Source organism: Gracilinanus agilis, chromosome 3, assembly GCF_016433145.1.
Source record: "Gracilinanus agilis isolate LMUSP501 chromosome 3, AgileGrace, whole genome shotgun sequence".
NCBI lineage: Eukaryota > Metazoa > Chordata > Mammalia > Didelphimorphia > Didelphidae > Gracilinanus > Gracilinanus agilis.
The window spans coordinates 259,953,604-259,974,746 of record NC_058132.1 but is presented as its reverse complement, the minus strand read 5'-3'; the positions used below and the strand labels follow the sequence as shown (position 1 = coordinate 259,974,746).

At 34.3% G+C, this 21,143-nt stretch overlaps 1 protein-coding gene across 2 annotated transcripts in view; it reads right to left on the bottom strand.

Annotated features, from left to right (window-relative positions):
• Positions 1-2,249: 2,249 nt before the first annotated feature.
• GRB14 (growth factor receptor bound protein 14) overlaps positions 2,250-21,143 on the bottom strand; it is a 155,466-nt gene continuing 136,572 nt past the window's right edge. For both annotated transcript variants that reach the window (XM_044666557.1, XM_044666558.1), the window contains 8 exons: positions 20,054-20,164; positions 19,758-19,853; positions 13,961-14,041; positions 8,977-9,093; positions 8,765-8,834; positions 8,545-8,632; positions 3,983-4,076; positions 2,250-2,396 (listed from right to left, as the gene is read on the bottom strand). In XM_044666557.1, the coding sequence (XP_044522492.1) occupies positions 2,250-2,396; positions 3,983-4,076; positions 8,545-8,632; positions 8,765-8,834; positions 8,977-9,093; positions 13,961-14,041; positions 19,758-19,853; positions 20,054-20,164 (804 nt within the window). The remainder of the gene's footprint in view (positions 2,397-3,982; positions 4,077-8,544; positions 8,633-8,764; positions 8,835-8,976; positions 9,094-13,960; positions 14,042-19,757; positions 19,854-20,053; positions 20,165-21,143) is intronic.

Here is a 21,143-nt window from a genome sequence, read left to right as displayed (position 1 = left end):
CACATGAGAAAGTGCTCTAAATCTCTAATAATAAGAGAAATGCTAATCAAAACAACTCTGAGGTATCACCTCACACCTAGCAGATTGGCTAACATGAGAGAAGGGGAGAGTAATGAATGTTGGAGGGGATGTGGCAAAATTGGAACATTAATGCATTGCTGGTAGAGTTGTGAATTGATCCAACCATTCTGGATGGAAATTTGGAACTATGCTCAAAGGGCTATAAAAGAATGCTTGCCCTTTGATCCAGACATACCATTGTTGGGTTTGTACCCCAAAGAGATCATAGATAAACAGACTTGTACAAAAATATTTATAGCCGTGCTTTTTGTGGTGGCAAAAAACTGGAAAATTAGGGTATGCCCTTCAATTGGGGAATGGCTTAACAAATTGTGATATATGCTGGTGATGGAATACTATTGTGCTCAAAGGAATAATAAACTAGAGGAATTCCATGTGAACTGGAAAGACCTCAGGAACTGATGCAGAATGAAAGGAGCAGAGCCAGAAGAACATTGTACACAGAGACTAATACACTGTGGTAAAATAGAATGTAATGGACTTCTGTACCAGCAGCAATGCAAATGACCCAGGACAGTTCTGAGGGACTTATGGTAAAGAATGCTACCCACATTCAGGGGAAGAACTACAGGAGTGGAAACACAGAAGAAAAGCAACTGCTTGAACACATGGGTTGAGGCGGACATGATTGGGGATGTAAACTCGAAACTACCACACCAATGCAAGGATCAACAATTTGGAAATAGGTCTTGATCAATGACACATATTAAAACCAGTGGAAATACGCATCAGCCAAGGGCGGGGGGGAGAACTTGTGGAGTGAAGGGGAAAGTAAGAGCACGAATCATGTCACCATGTTAACTTTTCTAAAAATTAAAATTATTAAATGGAAAAAAAAGAAATAACAAACAGGACAAACATACATACACATACCCAAAAATCTGTAAAAGACTTATATGAAATAATGCACAAACAGAAATGAACAGAAAAAGGAGAATGATGTACATACACAGTAACAGCAATAAAGTATGATGATCAACTAGAAACAACTTGACTATTATCAGCAGTGAAAAGATCCAGGACAAATCAAAAGGACTCAGGATGGAAAAGGCTATCCACTGCCACAGAAGTAGTAGATGGAGTCATTTTATTTCCTTCATGATTTTTTTTCTAATATAAGTTTCTTCCACAATATGTAGTACATGATAGCACACACATAGCCCCTGGCACATTACCTCCTCTCTCAGGAAGGTGGAAGGGGAGAGATGAAGCAAGAGAGAGAACCAGGATTACAAAATGTCAGGAAATGTTTATTAAAAATTATGCTTACATGTGATTGAGAAAAAATATGATTAAAAATAGCCAAAATTTAGATGAAAATAATAGTACAGAATAATTATTGAGATTACAAGTGGTATGTAGTGTATCTTCAGGTGATAAGTAAAAGCAATGTCATACATTGTTTATGCTATTTTATTTTGAGAGTGGAGTGTGTTCAATCTCGTGTCCAGATTGGAAGTGCAGCAGCAGCTACTCATGGGCTTGATCCCACTCTAACTAGTTTAGAAATTTGAACCTGCTTGTTTTCCAATTTGGGTCAGGTTACCCCTCCTTAGACACCTTCACTTTCCTCCCTTACCCCCTTAAAGCTCACTAAATTGGTGCAGACTTAGCATGGACACCCAATTGACTTAGTCCAGTACTGGTCAGAACACTAAAGCTCAAGAGACTTGCCAGCCTCCTTCTCCCCAGAATCGAGGACTGATCACAGTCATGCACCACCTTTCCTGGCCATATAAATTGTGAGACGCCAAAAGAAGATACAACAGAAGTGAAGAACTGAGTCTGCAAACAATTCACTTTGAGCTCAAGGAATTTCTTTTATTATATTCATGTGTAAGAGAGCAGCAACATTAGTAGAGTAAATAAACCCAAAAGTGTTTAAAAGATTCCTGTTTGAAGGAAAAATTACAGAACTATAACACTATACCAGAACACACAAAAATAAGTTTTTTATGTTTAATTTAGACTACAATATATTTTAAAATACTGAATTCAATGCAAATTGCAGGTGGCCTCTAACTTATGATTCACAGACTATTCTTTATAGTTTATCGATGAACTGTGTATTCTTCTCACCATTGCGACTTTCCCACAAGATATGATCTTTAAGAAACCATTCTGAAATTTTTTTCTCTCCACTCTTTGTGGAGCAACTTCTATTTTGGCTAAAGAGCAATCCGAGAACAATAATGTTTTAACTTGCAAGGAAGCACACCCTTATTGAGCTGGTAGAACTCCACTAATTGTATGAGATCAGTAAATCTTGTGTGACCATCATCCAGTGTATGAAACATTTCACCATCATCTTCTAGCTGAAAGGGCAATGAGAAACTGTTGAATTGTGGCAAAAATGCAAATGACTTAGAGCAACAACAGACTACAGAGTATCACACATGTGAGAGTTTAGATACAAAATTTACAGTTCCACAGAGATAAGGCAGCTTTGGAAGTAGGACTAAGGAAGAGTTCACTTCCTAGATTTAATATCATTGCCATACTCAGTATTAGTACTTCTGGTGTACTTGGTATTTCCGGTGTATAATGTAGCTCTATTTTACTCCCACCAAAATATGCTTATTAACCTGATAAGATTTATCTGGATGTAGAAACAATTGTGTATGCCTTACTTCTATGCCAAAGTAAACAAAAGATTGCAATAGACTATATCTTATAGAAAGCAGTTGATTATATCGTATAAAAAAGGCATTTCCAGGTTTACGTTTATTCTATTCCCTTCCAATCAGTGTATTTAATATGAATATTCACGGTTTGCAACATTAAATTCATTTTGAAGCAATGAAATATCGACCTAACAATTCTTTTTTTGCATTAAACTTTTTGGTATTAGAGTAGATACTTGCAAGAAAATACTGATGATATAAGAAAGTAGGGATCACAATTTATAGGCTCCAGATCATTCTAAAGAGAGGAAAATTCATAAGTAATGCAAGCATATTATATTTATTGAATGGTTCCTGGAAGTTTTAATGTCCTTGATTTGAGAGTAGAGGGCAATATTTCAAGTTCTCTCCCTTAAGAAACCTCACCACTAGACAACATTTTACTCTCAAAGATGAAGAAAAAATAAGATAAATTGTCTCATAAATAGCAGCAGTAGTAGTAATGACAGTAATAATAACCTAGTACAGGAGATTAAAATAATGTGGGATCAGTATGAGGTACACATCATTTTTAATGTTCTGTTTCTTCCTAAACTTTTACCAAAGATGCTTTGAGTAAGGCTACAGAGGATGTGCTTACATCCCAATTCTTTTATTCATCTATAAAAATCAGGTATTTAAAAAAAATCTACCTGTTTAATTCCATAGAACATTGATTATAAAGAAGTAATAAGAAGCCAGATGGCAACTTGCCTGAGGACTGTTTCTACCTGAACCCCACTGAAAAAAGATGAGAATGATATAATTGTCATCATAGCAATAATATATTATTCAAAAAAGTAGTTTAGAAATTGACCTGAGCCCCAGAAAATGTGCATGTCAACACTTCCCCAAAGTTTCACAGAACCAGTATTTCCTTGCAAGGCTATAAAACATAGGAGAATAGAAGAGATGGAAGTTGTAAAATGATGGTTCCACAGAGGAAGAATTAAATAGAATTCAGAAGAAGGTTTCTTTAGGGGTCTTATAACAACAGGTGGCAGGAGATACAACATTGCTAAATCAATTTTATATGACTGAAGGAAATTCAATTTTTCAAACATTTTCTCTATTCTTTCTTTTAATTCAGACCTAAGAGATATTTGTGCCAAGCATAGATCCAGTCAAAACAGAAGCTTCCAAATAGTATTTAATAAAAAAAAATAAAAAAAGTTTTCCAAAATTGTATTCCTCAAGATAATTCCCAATACAAGAATGTGCAATGATAAATTACTTACTGGTATAATTTGAAAATGCTTTATCTTTCGGCCATGGCTCAGTGAAAGTACAAAGGTTTTGGGGTTGCTTTGGCTGTCCCGTACCAAGAAAACTCTAAGGAGAAAGAAGGCAGTTTGGTTTGTTTCAGAGGAATGCATGGATTTCAGAGAAACAGAAAGCCAAAAAGTAGTAAATGTACCAGTTATGTCTGAATGCAGTAAATCCATACATACATGCATGTATGTGTATTTTGATTGAATGAAATAAATTCAGCAAGTCAAGAAATTTTGTTCAGTTTTTCTGCAACTGTCATCTAAGTTAAAGCATGCCATTTTTAATGGCCTTAGTCTTTCATTTCTAATAGCTTTCCTTCAAAAATAAAATGCTGTTTAAGATCAACAACCAGTAACATGGGGTTTTAATATAGGGAAATTCAGTACTGCCCAATAAATGTGAATAGTCTATTAACTAAAAGAAATTACACTGGTATCCTCTTCTTTTACCTCACATCGCATTAGGCCCTGAAAAAAAATTCCCACGTGGAAAGTGGGCTTAACTACTTTTTAACTTGGGTATCTTATTTACAATCCCTTTCTCCTTTGTTTTTAGTTGGTTGCTAATGTTACAAACATATTATACAATGAGAAAAATAGGAAAGGAAATGTCATAATTCTGAAATGATTTTTTGTTTAGATAAAAGCAGAAAATTTAATAAAATGGAAAAAAACACAAGGACCATCAAGACTATAGAAAAAAAAAGATTTATAAAAGAAAACAAAACTCACTTTAACCTTGAAAGATGAGGCAAAAAAAATCTTCTGTTATATCAAGCTAGAAAACAAGACGTGGCCTAATGGCCTAAGAGAAAAATGCTGCCAGACATGGATCCTTATTTACTGGCAAGACAGCACAAAACCAGTTTTGTATTAATTGCTGGCAAACAGCCTGTTTTCAACAAACCCCACTGGCAAATAATCCTGTGCTACTTTCCCTGGTGCTTAGTTAGAAAGGCATTTAGATTTGAGTTGCAGTGCCTGTCCAGTGATGGTCCCATTTCATTTGTGTTAGTGTGAAATTCCAGACATTACATCATTGGCAGATAGGACAAAAGTGAATTTTATTGGCAAATCAAGTTGTAAATCTTTTTTCTCTCCTGAGAAGAACACCACCACCACCTAGTGGCCCAACTATTCTTTCTAAGGTAATGCAGAACAAAGTTAAACAAAGGTATATTCTTCATATATTTTTGTAATATCAAAATGACATAAGACTGAAGGTGGATGAAAAATAATGTAGAAACCCTCCACAAAATCACATTAGGCTTTTTTTGTGAGCCCTATATGCTTTCTGCTCCTATATGTCCTATATGCTTTTTTACAACAATTGGTTATAATTCAGGCAGTCTCTAAGAAAAAATTAATCTCTAATAAAGTATGTGCCATAGCTTATATCTATAGAATGCTGTGAGGTGAACAAAACAATTTCCTTACAACAACCCTGGAAGGTTGTCTGGCACATAGCAGGCATTCAGTAAATGCTGGTTGATCAACTTCTTTTTGAAAATTTTAATTATTTTTCCATTTTCAAAAAGTGCTTGTGATAATCCCTCGCATAAGGATCTCATTTACCTAGATGTCAGTATCAAGTCCCTATAAAATCTTCAACTGAAAATAAAATATTTTTATATTAAATCACCAGCTTCACTTGGCTACACTGAAAAAAAAGTTTTCTTATTTAGTGTTTGCAAGCTACAAGGCCTCATTTAGAATAATTACAAACGTGAATCGGAATTAATGAAAATTTCTGAGACACTCAACATTTTAAGAAAAATAGGGCTCTCTAACTAGATTTTAAGCAGTTTGAGAGCAGGAAACCAGCCATGTCATATTTTGTATTCCTCACAATCTCTAACAGCATCCATCTACTGTTTTCCAACTGTCAATTCATGAAAAACTTTTCATAAGTTTTCAAAATTCTTATTATGAAATTCCCTTATTCTTAAGACCTATGTTTCAATATTTACTTTTTTTAAAAAAATGACTCTCTTCCTCAGTTGTTCCTAGTCCTTGCCCTTTGAGCAATAGTGAGTATTCTTCCTTAACCTCTCTTTTCTTTTATCTCTCTCTCTCTCTCTCTCTCTCTCTTTCTCTCTCTCTCTCTCTCTCTGCCTGTCTCTCTCTCTGTGTCTCTGTCTCTGTCTCTCTGTCTCCCTCTGAGTCTGTCTCTCTGTGTCTCTGTCTCTCTGTCTCTGTCTCTTTCTCCCCACCTCTCTCTCTGTCTCTCTCTCTGTCTCTTTCTCTGTGTGTGTGTCTCTCTCTGTCTTTCTGTCTCTCTCTCTGTCTCTCTCTGTCTCTGTCTCTCTCTCTGTCTCTCTCTCTGTCTCTCTCTCCCCCTCCCCCCCCCAGTCTCTCTCTCTCTCCCACCTTATCAGCTTCCATGGTTTTAACTATCAATGCAAATGATTCCCAGACCCATATAAGCTTCAGTACTGATTATCAGTTCTATATTAGACATTTTAAACTGAATAATCTGGAGAAATCTTAACCTCAAAATGTCCAAAAATGAACTCATTTTCTCGCCCCCTAAATCTCTTTTCTTCCAATTCACTTTCTGTCAAAGGTATCACTATCCATTCAGGCTCTCAGGTTTGTAACTTCAGCATTATCAATGACTCCTCACTCTATCTCACTTGGGATATCCAATCAGTTGCCAAATCTTGTTGTTTCTACCTTCACAACATCTCTTGCTTCTGACTCTTCTCCATGAGCATAGCTGCCACCTTAGTTCAGCTCTCATCACCCTTTGTCGAGATTATCTTAACAGCCTCCTAATTGATCTCTCTGCCTCAAATCTCTTCCCATTCCAGTGCATCCTACAACAAGGCTGGCAAAGTAATTTTCCTAAAGCAGAGATTTAACTATATGATACCCTTACTCAACCAATTCCTTTGTCTATCACCCCAATTACCTTTCTTTCTTCCTTCCTTCCTTCCTTTCTCTCTCTTCTATCTTTTTTCTTTCTTTCTTTCTTTCTTTCTTTCTTTCTTTCTTTCTTTCTTTCTTTCTTCATTCTTCCTTTCTTTCTCTCTCTCCATATATATTCAGATATATAAATATACACACATATTTATAAATGCAGAAGCAGATATATGCTTTATAAATAGGTGTATATATTTTTGTATATACTTAGCTTCCCCTGTTACAACATAAGCCACTTGCAAGTTAAAATTGTTTTATTCCTTGTACCTGTATACTTAAGGACTCCACAGTGCCTGGCCTGTAGAAAGTGCTTCAATAATGCTTGCTTTATTGATTGGTCATCAGCATTTGTTCTTAAGTGGCAGATGATAGGCATCTTACCATGTTGGGGACAGATTGGGTTAGGAAACCCAGGAAATTTTAAATATTCTTCAACTATTTAACTACTGCCATTACATAATTAAAAGATAAAAGGGACAGTTAAGAAAATAATCGGCATTATGGGAATTCAGACAATACTAAAACATCATTATAACAGAATAAGCTCTCTATATAAAGTCCTATGAGGAGTGGGTTGCTGGCACAGTGGATAGAGTGCCAGGTCTGGAAGACCTGAGTTCAAATTCAGCCTCAAACACTACAAGTGTCACCCTGGGTAAATCACCTAGCCCTGTTTGCCTCAGATTCCCCATCCATTATTTTTACCCAGAAAATCTCAAATGGAGTCACAAAGAATTAGACTACACTGAAAAATGAAATAAATTCCTAAGAAGTTTATTTGCATCATACATTCAACAAAGTACCTTGTGTTACCTTAGAATACGAACCTTTTTTTTAAGTTTAATTAAAAAATAAAGGTCCTGTGAATACAACTCACATATTAAATTTTACAAATTTCTTTGCTTGAGTTTATTTAATTCATCAAAAGAAGTGTAGGAATAAAACAGCAAACACTAGCCCCAAATCACACTTAACATTTCTCATGGTCTCTTCCAAATATGAATATAAATGAGCTAGAGAAGATAAAGAGTTAATAGAGAAAATAAGCAGGAAATCTGCATTAAAAACAGGAAAGAATATGCATCTAATTTGTTCAGACAAGTTCTACCTCTTCCCTTTCCTTCCCTGGGTGGCGGTTGGAGTGGGGGACAATTATTCCTTTCTCTAAAAAAGCCACCTCAAAAATTTAATTAGTAGGAATAATTTTGAGGAGGAAATATGTACACACTAACATAGTAAATTAGTTGTACGCTTAAATCAAAACATATCTGTTGTTGTCATTTTTTTCCCCAGCCACCACTGCCAATTTAACTGGCATCCAAAAAGCAAGCTCTGTTTTTTTCAATAATTAACATCTGTGACCAACAATAAACTTTCTCAAATTGGCACAGAGCGGGAAATGTAACTGATGGCTGAGGAATCAACTGAAGAGAATCTTCCTCATTTGTTTTTACCTTCATCTGTTTTATTGCTATAACCTAAAAAGTTCCTTGTGACAATGAAAAGACCAGTTATTGACTGTGGGAGGAGCAAACAACAACCATACCCAACCCAAGGGAATCTGCACTTCCTAATGAAAGTAGTGGTTTGGATATCCTACTTACCCATCTACAAGTCCTTGCTGAATGATGAGGCGCTGAGCTTCATCTCTGGAAATTCTGTGATGAAACCATGGCTGTGCCCTATGAAGAGCTGAAGAAATCACACTGATATATTTAAAGATTTCTCTCTTAAAATTACATAGTCAAATGAATCTTCTACTACATCTCTCCTGAGTTCAGCTACACATGGACAGGAATTCTATTTCCAATAATATAAACATACCTAGGTTTGTTGAAGAATTTTGAGGAGCAGTGGGACTACCATGGGTATTCAGTCGTAAACATCCTTTTTTCTGAGGAAAGAAGGGGGAAAACACTTTTCAAATTTTGGATGGAGAAACAAAACCTCCAAATTAAAAATAAATATTCTGGGAGAAAACATACATACATATGTATGTATCTATGTATGTATCTATGTATGTATGTATTTTTTACCCTCCATGCTAATCCTTCTTCAACAGCAACTGAAAGGGCTTCAGTGGGATTTTCTATAACTCTGCTTTTATGGCCTGAGAAGTCCATTGCAACAAGGGAATTCTCTGAGATGCTTCTCTGAAAAAAAAAACAACACTTTTATATATTAAAATATTTTTGGTAGATTGTCTTCCAATATTGTTCTTCATTCTAGAGCATGGTGATCCACTGAGCAATGGGGGCTGACAAACCAAACTATAAACTTTCCAGGAAATTAAGAAGTTAAAACAGCTTTTTTTTTTTCATTATGGAGAACCTAAAACAGAAAAAAAATTTATATATATATATATACATATATATATATGTGTGTGTGTGTATGTATATTTTTTGTTTGGATTATTTTAGAGTTGTTAGTACAATAAGATTAAGTTGATAGAATACAAAGATTAAAAACATACAGTACAGAGTGAATCCATCTGTCAAGTGAAGCAATACTATCTGCTCACATTCTCATTTAGGGTTGAAAAAATATAACTCAGAAGGGAATAATCATTTCAATGGCCTTCAATAATATTTTTAGTTCTTGCTGGCATGAGACAATGCTCCTCTCATCTCTTAATCAGTATTAAGAGACATGTTTTTAGAGCTCTCACATTTATTTGTTCTTCCTCACAGAGTGAAAATCATGCTTTATAAAGTTACGAGATCATTTCTCTGTTAACTGAACATATGAATTTATTCCATAACTTTGTAAAACATGATTTTCACTTTGTGAGATAGAGCAAATAAATGTAAGAGCTCTAAAAATTGGTATCTTAACAGCTGAACAAAGGAATGAGAGAGACATTGTCTCATATCAGCAAGAACTAAAAAGATTATGTGCCATCTTGATTTAATCCGACAACTTTCTTCATTTCTTTCCTCTTACGTTGTAAATAGAAACTCTGATTGGTAATACACGATTTTTGGAGGTAATAGATGAGATATGCCTTGTCAACAACAAACACCGAGTCAGTTGTCCTTAGACTACATAATGGTAAAAAAAACAGTCATAAGAGTCTAAATTCTGGCTAAATTCTGACTAAAATAGTCAAATTCCCCTCCTCCTCCCAAAAATAACCACGGCCCTCTCAAAGGACCTGGATTAGAGATTTTAACAGCTATTTCCCCACCAAGTGATAAGCAAGGGACAAAAATTAAAATGAAGTTCTAGTGGTAAATTCGTGTCCTACCTGCATCTGAGGGACCCCATGGTTCAGTAAGGACTTTTTAAGAGCTTTCTTCTTGAATCCAGGCAGTCCTTGTTTCATGTAACAGATCACAGTGAAGTGTGTGCTTGAAGGAAAACACTCCCCACAAAAAAACTTAAGACTTACTTTGTGCCATGTTACACTTCAGAGTCTATTACCATATTGTGATGTTCTCTTCAAACCATCCTGGAGCACTCAACCATCTTTTTATGGTTCATCTCTATTTCTAGAGATCCTGCATGCAATCTTCCATTTGTTAGAGGCTCCTTTATGTTATAACTGACAGCTGCTCTTTCCAGACAGATGCTGTCTCTGTAATCTCTATTTGCTGTCACACCTTAGTTTGCCCTTTTCACCCCGTGATCTTATGGGCACGGCTGTCGACCAGCCAGATGTACTTCTGCTTTGCTGACATTAATGAAACGCCTCCACCTGCCTCAAACACGTAGGTCTGAACTGAGTATCTAGCCTCCATCATAATGATAGCTTTATCCTCAGAATATCTCTATCTTCACATGCCAAGATGGGCTCTGTAATCTAAAGTTCCTGATAACATAGAAATACTGTTAGGAGAAAAAAGAAATAAACACAACCAGGTGTTTTTTCCCCCTTTCTTGAGTACCCAAGACAGCAATGAAAAAACAAGTTCCTATACTTCCTAATTACCTGAATATAAACAGGAAGAAAACAAATGCAGGAATACAGAAAGTATTTATTTCCACTGACATAACAGGAATAAAAATTAAGAAGGATTTAACTCTAACACAGAAACGTGAGGGATAATCTGACTTAAACAGTTGCTGTCAGCTTGTTCACTCTACCCCACAGGAAAGCAAGAGTAAAAGCATTATTAAGAATGTGTGAAGTCTAGTCAAAAAATCTCCTTTTTCTAGCACTTTCCTCTGTGGAATGGGCAAAATGCTCCCTGTAAAGAATTCTGAATGTTTCTGAAGGCAATGTTTCTACTGCTTTGTCGGCTGATACCAATAATATCCTAAGCCATCAAGGTAAGATTTTTCCATCATTGATAAGTTTTGGATTCTCCTTGTATTTTTTCTAGGACTGATAAAGGACAAAAATACTCATTATCACCTAGTCCTACTTTAACTCCCATTGTGATACAGCTGGCCTGGGTCAGAAGTTCAGTTTTTTAGCAAAAAACAGAAGTTCTCCATGTCCATGCCTCAGCTGGTATTCCCGCGTATATTTTTAAAACTACTGGCATGTCTCATTAGGTGGTTAGGTGGCACAATGAATATGTAAAGGACCTGGAGTCAGAAAGAAATGAATTCCAATCCCACCTCACTCACTTTATAAGCTGTGGGACTTTGGGCACATTATTTAAAGTCTTTGTCTCATTTTCATCCAAAAAATTGGGATTACAACATTATATGATAATTTTATATACATATTTATACATATATATATGTTTATATATATTTAATATATAAATCACACTTATCTCCCTGGCTTGTTGTGAGGATAAAATCAGATTTTTGTAAAGCACTTTGTAAAGAACTGTATAATGCTATCTTTATTCCTATTATTCTTGTTGTTATAATAAAAAAAAACCCTCAAGAGCATTTTGGAAGGGAATGAACAAAACACTCAGTTACATATGCCAGTGGGATTCTGTGGGAGCAACAGGAACCACAGGAGTAACTTGATGTAAAAAGTTATTCTTAAATACGGTTTAAAAATAGCAGAGGAGAGCAATAGTACAGCTAAAATCAGGATTTCAGAAACATGCCTTTATTTATCATAATAGTTATCCCATCGATAGTGTGTATTCATAAATAAATGCCCTGGTTGTATCAGTGATGAATCCGGGAGGCAGGGTCCTATGGTTCATATACTTCTCTTATATTCCTATTTAAATCTTATTTTTCTGGAACATAATATGCATTTCAAGGGATCTGCATTCATTTTACAAATATATTGTAGTGTTGAGTGATGAGCCAGGCACTAATAAATGAAAGGACCCAATGTGGAAAGGACTAATCCCATTCCAGTCATTTCCAGAAATAAATCAATCCAGAAGACAATCAACAGTTGTACTCTCTTCAAATAAGAAAAATGACAGTATAATATCTTTATACTATTACTGTTGGTACATGAATGATGAGGACAAGCAGAAAGAAGTATATTTTCTAAAAATTAAGCAATTAAACCTCCCAAAATAGCAAGCTTCCATCATATAACTTGACACCATAACTTGAATTCTTACAAAGAATATGCAACAACCAAAGGAAGATGTTGGTATCTCTTTTGTGTGTTGGGCTCACAGACACATAAACACACATACTGTAGGATTAGGTCTGTAATCACTACTGCACTCCAGTGGATGTGAAATACTCACTGATGTAGAAATTTTTTCCCAGTGATATAGATTACAATTCACTAATATCTTGTCATCCTATGTGACCATCATCCAGACTCATGAACCAAAGGGGCTAGCCAACATGCTCCTCTACATTCTCTGGACATCACAAAAATACAATAATCCTCAAACACACAAATCTACTTTCCATTGGACATAAATTCAAATACAAGGATAAGTGGTCAAGTTATTTGAAAATGCTCATTGTTGAATTTTACAAAATTCAACAAGATATGTGGCTCTTAGTTTGTGGTTTGTAGGCAGAACAATACTACGATGGAAACTTACTCTTCTGTAACTTAAAGTAACATCACTAACTGCTTTGGAGCTCTTTTCCTATATAGTCTATCAAGCTTTCTAATCAACCTTATTTCATGCCTCATTCCTAGAACTGAGCATTTCATCTGCTACATTACACGTAGGGTAAATGTTCTTTCCTTGGGCACAGCCATGAAGAGAATATTTTAAATCCAAGTGCAAATGCAGGTTTCAAAAATACAAGTTAACCTATTTATAACACTAGCATGGGAAACTAAATTCTAAAATATATTTATCATTATGGGATACTTCCAAAAAAGCACACTGTATGTTTAAAGTACAGCAATGTGTTTCTTGAATTAATATACAGGAAATTAAAGTTAAATCTTGAGGAAGAGAAACAGGTATTTGTATCATAACACATTTTAAAGGACCCCACACTATAATGCATAAACCAATAAATATAGTGAATCAGGGAGGCATGGTCCTATAATTCACATACTGATCTTACGTTGCTATCCAAATTTTTTCCAGAACATAATCTGCATTTGTCATTTAATAAATATGTTGTTGGATCAGGTCATGAGCCAAGAGTTAAAGGAGTGTCATGCCCTACTTTCCCCCGGTCCAAACTATTGGCTGAATTTGAAAATCCAATCTATCAAAATCCAAAAAATTCACTCACAAAATTAATATGATCTGCATTGTAGAGAAAAAGGTTCTGTGATGTCACTACTGAGAGCTATATTTAAAATAACTTTTCTCAAATACTTAAAGTCAACAATTATGCACCTCAGAAACATAACTACAGATTCAATGAACTTGAAATGAACAAATAAGGGTTAAATGGGAATAGAATATATCAAGAAATAATATGTAAAATCAAAAGGCATTAATAAAACCTTAAATATAAATTACAAGGCATTAACATAGTAAAATGCAACATATAATGAAGGGATTTCATCACATAAGCTTTCTGTGATAAGTCTAGAGAACAGAAAATAAAACATGACAGTTCATTATTTCTTCCCAGTGAAGCAGCATAATTTAGAATACCAAACTGAAGCTCAACATATTAAAGAAAAGTACAAATTTAGTACATTGATAAAGTACTTACAATAGGTGACATATTCTGAGAGCTGCAACCACTTCTCCCTGGACATGGATGCATATAATTCTGGTACAGCTGCATCCCATACTGCAAAGAGAAATTAATATTTTCATCACTTTCATGCCAGAAATTGTAGACAAGAAAGCCCTTGTCATATAAAAATTTGGTTTTCATATTTTATTTGTTATTTTAACATATACCTTTGGGATTGTACACTTTTAATTTTAAAAATTTCGAAAATCTAAACAGGCTTTGTTAAAGAAAAATTGGAATTGAGTTATGTTAAAAAAAAAAAAAAGAAAAGAAAAACTATGGAATGCAATCTAGTTCAAGTCATTCTTTCTCCCCAAAACTCAAGTTTCCAAAGATCACAGAATATCGTTTCTACCTTACTTATTTAAACATCCAAAAAAAACTTCTATTTAGTGAAGCATAATGCTTGCCATTTGGGAAGCCTACCTGAACAAATTATTAGATCACAACATTTATGCTTAAATTTTGCTATACAATTTGTTCTCAAATCTTTTAAGATTCCATTTCACACAAAGGACATAGGAACAATTCCATTTTCCTAATAAGGAATCCTGTGAAATGGTTGCATATTGTTGAATTTGCACTACTTATAATTATGTAAAATATGGTACCTAGTTCCAGTACAATGGAAATACATAATGCAAATTCAAATAACATGACCACTTCACAGGATTCATTATTTGTGTTAATTAGGACCAAGCTATACCTTTAGAAAGTTCCTTAAGACAGAGGACCATAGGATTTAGAAAAGTGAATCAAGGTCCCTTCTAGGTTATTTCACAAATTCTCACAAAGCCATGACCCCTGAGGTCCTGTCTTTATGGGGTCATAGACAATTTTTTTGGAAAAATAAAAATTGTTTGTGAGTTCAACAGTATTAAGTTGCTTTTTTCATTTTTTTGCTTTAAATTCCAGGCAAAGAAAGAAAGAGGGAAGTGGCAAAAGCATACTATATTCAACCATGAAAGCAAAAACACACACAAACACACACACAAGAAATATGGGGCTGTGCGAATGAAGTATTCTCTTAAAAAAAAAACCAACAACTTTTTTTTAACTTTTCCCTTCCAGCTTAGAATCAATACTGTGTATTGGTTCCAAGGAAGAAAGGTGGTTAGGACTAGGCAATGGGGGTTAAGTGACTTGTCTAGGGTCACACAGCTAGGAAATGTCTGAGGCCAGATTTGAATCTCCTGTCTCTAGGCCTGGCTCTCAATCCACTTTAGCAACCCAGATGTCCCAGTAACTTACTTTTAACATTACTCTTTACATTATTCATCCTGTGGGTATTAACACAACAGAAAATCAAGCAGCAAGTAAATACTTAGGAAGTCATTCAAAAGCAGAGATTCTTAACTGGGGTCTAAATATATTTTATATGTATAAATATATTTTTAATTTACATATGTGCATATATATGTATGTATATGCATATAAATCTATATGTATATACATATATATTACATTTAGAGAATTGTTTTTCAACATAATTGGTTTCCTTTGTAATCCTACATACTTTATTTTGTGTATTTTAAAAATTGTTATGAGAAGGGATCCAAAGGTTTCACCAAGAATACCAAAGGAGTCCATGACATACACAAAAGAGTTAAGAATCTCTGATTTAGAGTACAATTGGTATTACAGTTTGAGATACATGAAAAATGCAACTATGTTCCACAAACTTGTCTTTAAGTAAACAAACTTGTTTCCTGAACTCCCTTTGACTTATTCTACCATAGGTGAAACATCAGTAGAATAAGATTTCTTTCTGCTCCCTGCTAAATTCTCTTCTTTGCAAAGAACTATAATTTTCTAAGACAGGATAAGCTGTGGAATGCAAGCCTCACCCTCAGAATGTATATTGTTGGGAATATTTGAAATTACTCAGAAGAACTAGTTCCCTCTTTAAAAGATACATATATATATGTATGTATATTTGCTTCAAAAATGGGAAACATATATTGCTTGCACCAACTTATTTTTAGATCAAAGAAAAAAGATAACTTTTTTGAAGTTTTGTTTTTATCACATACAGATAAATAGCTTTGTTTACAAATCTTTATTGAATTCTTTTTTCAATCTTTAATTCTCTGATTTTTTATTATTTAAGTAAAAATGATCATTGGAGCTCATGTTTGTGGCATTTTACCTTCAAAGGTTCATATCTCAATTTAAACATGCCTTCTCATTCAAAAAAGATTCTTGCAAATGTATTGAACATCTACCCAATGCCTTGTCCTCTGGGTCTTTTCATACTTGGTGGATACCAATGCAACACATGGGCATGTAATATCCTTTATTTAATTAGATGATTCACCTACTTCCTTTTGTATTTATGCATGTCTCCTGATTATATTTTGATGGGAGTCATGGGGCTAAAATGGTTTCTTGTGCATGAGAAAATAAAAGCTGTCCTCTCTATTAGGTTACAGTCTACTTCTATTCATCATGTCTTTTCTTTATCATCTTGGTCATTTGAAATTAAGAGTCTAAGACTGTAACATTCCAAGGTTTGCATCTACATATTATGATAAATTATTATATTTTATAATAATTATTATAATATTATTATAACACTACTTGTTAAGTACATGTTCATGACCGGGAGCACATTTGAATTACTGAAAGAGCAACAAAAATTTCCAAATGGAATCCAATCTGCTAGTCTCCTTCTATTTAGTTCTAGTGCCTCAATGATTATCCAATCCATGGTGTCCATCCAAGATACATGTACTACTAATAAACAAACTCGATGAGCAGGCCATCAGAAAAGTAAGCCATGTTCTGGAAAATATGTATGCGTCACTAAATTGATTTTTCTTTTCTTATCTAGGCTGCTAGGTAATATCCTGATGCCTGACTGGCCTAGAATGACATAAGATTTCTTTCATGAGCTTGATGTCTACTCCAAAGATGTTACAATGGTTCAGTTTCTAGTCACCCAACCATCATGGTTGTCCTCCACCAGACATGATACAGACTGACAATGTTCTCACTGAAAAGTGACTCCCAGATTTGAGTACTGTGGAACCATCCTTTCTCTTCTTCACAACAATACAATTTTATTATTACAGCCAAAAAACGATTGAGATTTTTTGGCTTTCATGTCACACTGCTAACTCATCATGAACTTACAGTTTATTAAGCCTCCTAGATCTTTTTCATATGAGCTGTTACTTAGTCATGCATTCTCTCTCCTATATTTTTTTAGCTTTTAAAAAAAATAGCTTTATCCCTCAATACCTAATTTATAAACAATAAGTATGTTAAATATGATCTGATTATTTGGAATGAATCCCATAAATTGGTTGCATTATTCAAATTCATATTATTTGAATGTTTTGTAGTTATTCAGTTGTACCAGTCATATCCAACTTTTTGTGACCATATTTGAAGGTTTCTTGGCAGAGATACCAGAGTGATTTCCCATTTCCTTCTCTAGTTCTAGTTATAGATGAGAAACTGAGGCAAACAGGGTTAAGTGTCTTACTCAGTCACAAGGCTAGTGTCTAAAACCAGATCTGAACTATTTGAAGTTATAATTATGTAAAATATGGTCATTGATCCAGCCCACTGATAATATGGAGTGTAAATTCTAATAATGTTACCACTTCACGTGGATTTCTTAATTGCACAAATCAGAAGTGAGTTATGTAGTATATTCCCCTTACCAATGCAGAACTGCAGCTACTTTACAATGTTTAAGATTTAGAGTTGTTTGGGACACAGATGTTAAGTGACTTCTCAAAGGTTAAAGAGCCAAAGATGCTAATAAGAATTTATTTTAAAAAATCAACTAGCAGAATGCAAAAAAAAAAAGGATCCTCAGCTTTCCATATACTGAATTCCACTAAGCATTTACAATATTCCAAATAAAAGTAAAAATTATAAGTAAAAAATAAGTTTAAAAGTTTATATATATAGTATTATACCTGAAAACAATACCAAATGATCACAAAGCCCCTTCCAGCTTTATTAGTTCACATTAGAAATTAAATTGGCAGGCCAATTTTAGCTTTACTATAAAAGTACTAAATAGAAATTTGTTAAACACATACACATTACTAATGTTAAGTCTTCACCAATAATGTTTGGATAAGTTTAAATTACTAGATTGGGTTCACAACAAAGCAATATCAACATAAGAAGCCTAACTGCATGTAGGCAGGAAATTACTTATTCTGAAAACCTTTGGATTTTAAGAACAAAATTTGCCACAAATTAGTTTAGAGTAATAAACTATATATTTTGTTTTTATAAATATCACATTTCAAGAGCACATTTCAAGAGCTGATGGGAAAATAATATGTTGTGCCTTGCAGAAAAAGCATTATTTTTTAAACCTTTACTTTCTACCTTAGCAACAACTGTAAGAAAGATGAGTTAGGGATAGACAAATGGGATTAAGTGACTTTCCCTGGGTCACAAAGCTAGGAAGTGTCTGAGGCCAGATTTAATCCAGGTCCTTTTGACTCCAAATCTGGTGCTCTATACACTGTGTTGTCTAGATGCCCCCCAAAATCATTAAATTTTACAAAAGAGAACCTGGGTTCAGGTTCTGGCTCTGTCACTCACTACCTAGGGGGTCCTTAGCAAGTGACAACCCACTTCATCCTCGGTTTCCTCATCTGTAAAATGAAGGAATTGGACTGCACACTAGATGACCCTGAAGGGCCCTTGGAGTTCTAAATAATCTATGATCTTAAGAATTTTATTGCTAGTTATAGATATGGCATTTCTCAAATTACTCTTTTTCAATCAATACAAAACCATAGCTATTAAAAGTTTTAAGCCTTCAGGGCAGCTAGGTGGCTCAGTGGATAGAGAGCTAGGACTGAAGCAGGAGTTTCTGGGTTCATATCAGGTCTGGGATACTTGCTAGCTGCAAGACCCTGGGCAAGTCACTTAATCCAAAGCTTTTACCACTCTCTTCTGCCTTGGAATCCATACTTAGCATCAATTCTAAGATGGAAAGTAGAGATTCTTTTTTTTTTTAAGTTTTAAGCCATCTAATGTCTTTGCCTCCAAAATAAGGATTTTTGTTAAAATATGGTGAACAATTTTAAATCTGCATTAAACTTAACTTGTATCCAAGGGATGTTATAGCCATCATTTGAATGTTGTTTCTAGACCACATATTCCTTTTTTCTATCCCTCTTCCCAGGGTGTACATTCAAGTAAAGGACTTCTTCACGAACCTCGAAAGGAGTTTATACACAAACTGAAAAGTTTAAGAATCGTCTTCCCTGCCATAGTAATTCTTATGTAGTACAGATACAGATCAAAGCAAAGTTTACTAAAGAATTGAAATTTTATCATTTTAGAGCTGGAAGGGAACTTGGAGCCCCTAAATTTTTTTCTAATAATTAGAAATATAAAACATATAATACTAACTGGGTACACTTTTATAAATTTAGATGGCCATCATCTGTAATGTTAGTAATATTTTTATAAATGAAGAGGAAGCTCAACGCTATTTTTTATGGAAATGTTACCATTATTTGTGTTGTATTCATTTCAGGCAGAAATAAATGAAAATGGCCTTAAATATAATCGTCTTTAGAAAGGATAAACTTGAAGTCTTTATATCCTAATTAAACCCTTACAGTTTAAAAATATGTACAGATGATTTTCTTTTCCCTCTTGTACACACACATACACAAACACACAGATAAAGCCTCTATCTTTTGATAACATTCAATGTTGGAAAATCCCTCTCCTTTATATGGTATAAGTATTTGACAAGAATTAGCTTCACAAGAAAAAGTACCTTAAGCAATCTAATCGCTGTCACCCAGCACGTCCTACTCTGCTCTTCATCTGCATAGAGCAGTTTCAGGTCTCGGCTCCCTCCTGCTTTGTTAGGCTAGAAGGCCACAGCACATTGTTTAGCATTAATGCATATCTTGAAGGTAACACCTGTTGAAATAAAAGCCACTAAAATTCTCCTATTTATGAGAAAACTGCTTCTTTTTTTTTTCTTAAGAAAAAGTTAAAAGAAACTAAAGCTTACCTAAAAAAACTGTGGCTTGCTTTTATGCATCTATCAAAATAGTAAGCCTGTACCTTTAAACAGAATCCATAGTTTGCTGGGGCTCCATGGGTCTTTTTGCCTGCCAATGACACATAAATATCACTACTGCCAAATTCACTGAAAAACTGTAAATGCCGTGGTTCCTAAAAGGGAATGAAATGGAAACATTTTTACTAATCTTGGCTTATTCAAAACTTTTTTCCCTAATATAATTGCCCATTTTGTACTATGGAGGCCAAATCTTAGAGTATCAGGAGGTTAAGAACAAAATCCAACCCTACTGCCACCAAAGCAAAGCAAACAAACAACAACAAAATGATCAATTACACGTGTGATGTGTGATCATGGTATAAGCAATAAGGAAATATGTGTTGCATAAAAGCACTGGTATAACATAAATCAGACTATTTACTCCCAGGAGGGGAGGGAGAATCTGAATTGTAGAATGGCAGAAAGCTATAGTCAAAAATTATTCCTGCATGTAATCAAAAAAATGAAAATAATTTTTTAAGAACTAGGTCAATGTATCACTTAATCAAGGCTTAAATGGGTGTCCAAGACCAATTTCAGGAGGCCCGTGAAATTAAAATAAGGAAAATTACATTTTTACTTCATTGAAATAGTTTCCCCTTTAATCCTGCATATTTTATTTTATGCATTTAAAAATATTCACCTGATAAACTGTCTGTATTTTTTGCTAGACTGCCAAAGGGATCCATGACCAATGCAAAAAGGCAATAAATAATCCTTCTACTCCTGCCCTATTTCAAAAACCTAAGAATATATCAAGGTAAAGAAATAGTGCACCCACAAATTAATAATCTATTATTGATACCTGAAAAAATATTTTTCCTATCATGTAAACTACAGCTTTGTCAATGTTATAGTAATTCTCTACCTCAGACCTACTGAAAAGAAAGAAGACAACCAAATTAGCCTGATTTTTTCCTTGCCTAGTTTTTCTAATGTTTCTTACATAACAACAGCAATTAGACAGTTGACAATCTCAAATAGTATCTAAATAAACAAACAAAAAATAAAGAAAAACCTTCACAAGAGAGTGAACATAATGGCTCCAGTTTCTTTCTCAATTTACCAACTGTTACATTTAGCTACAAAATA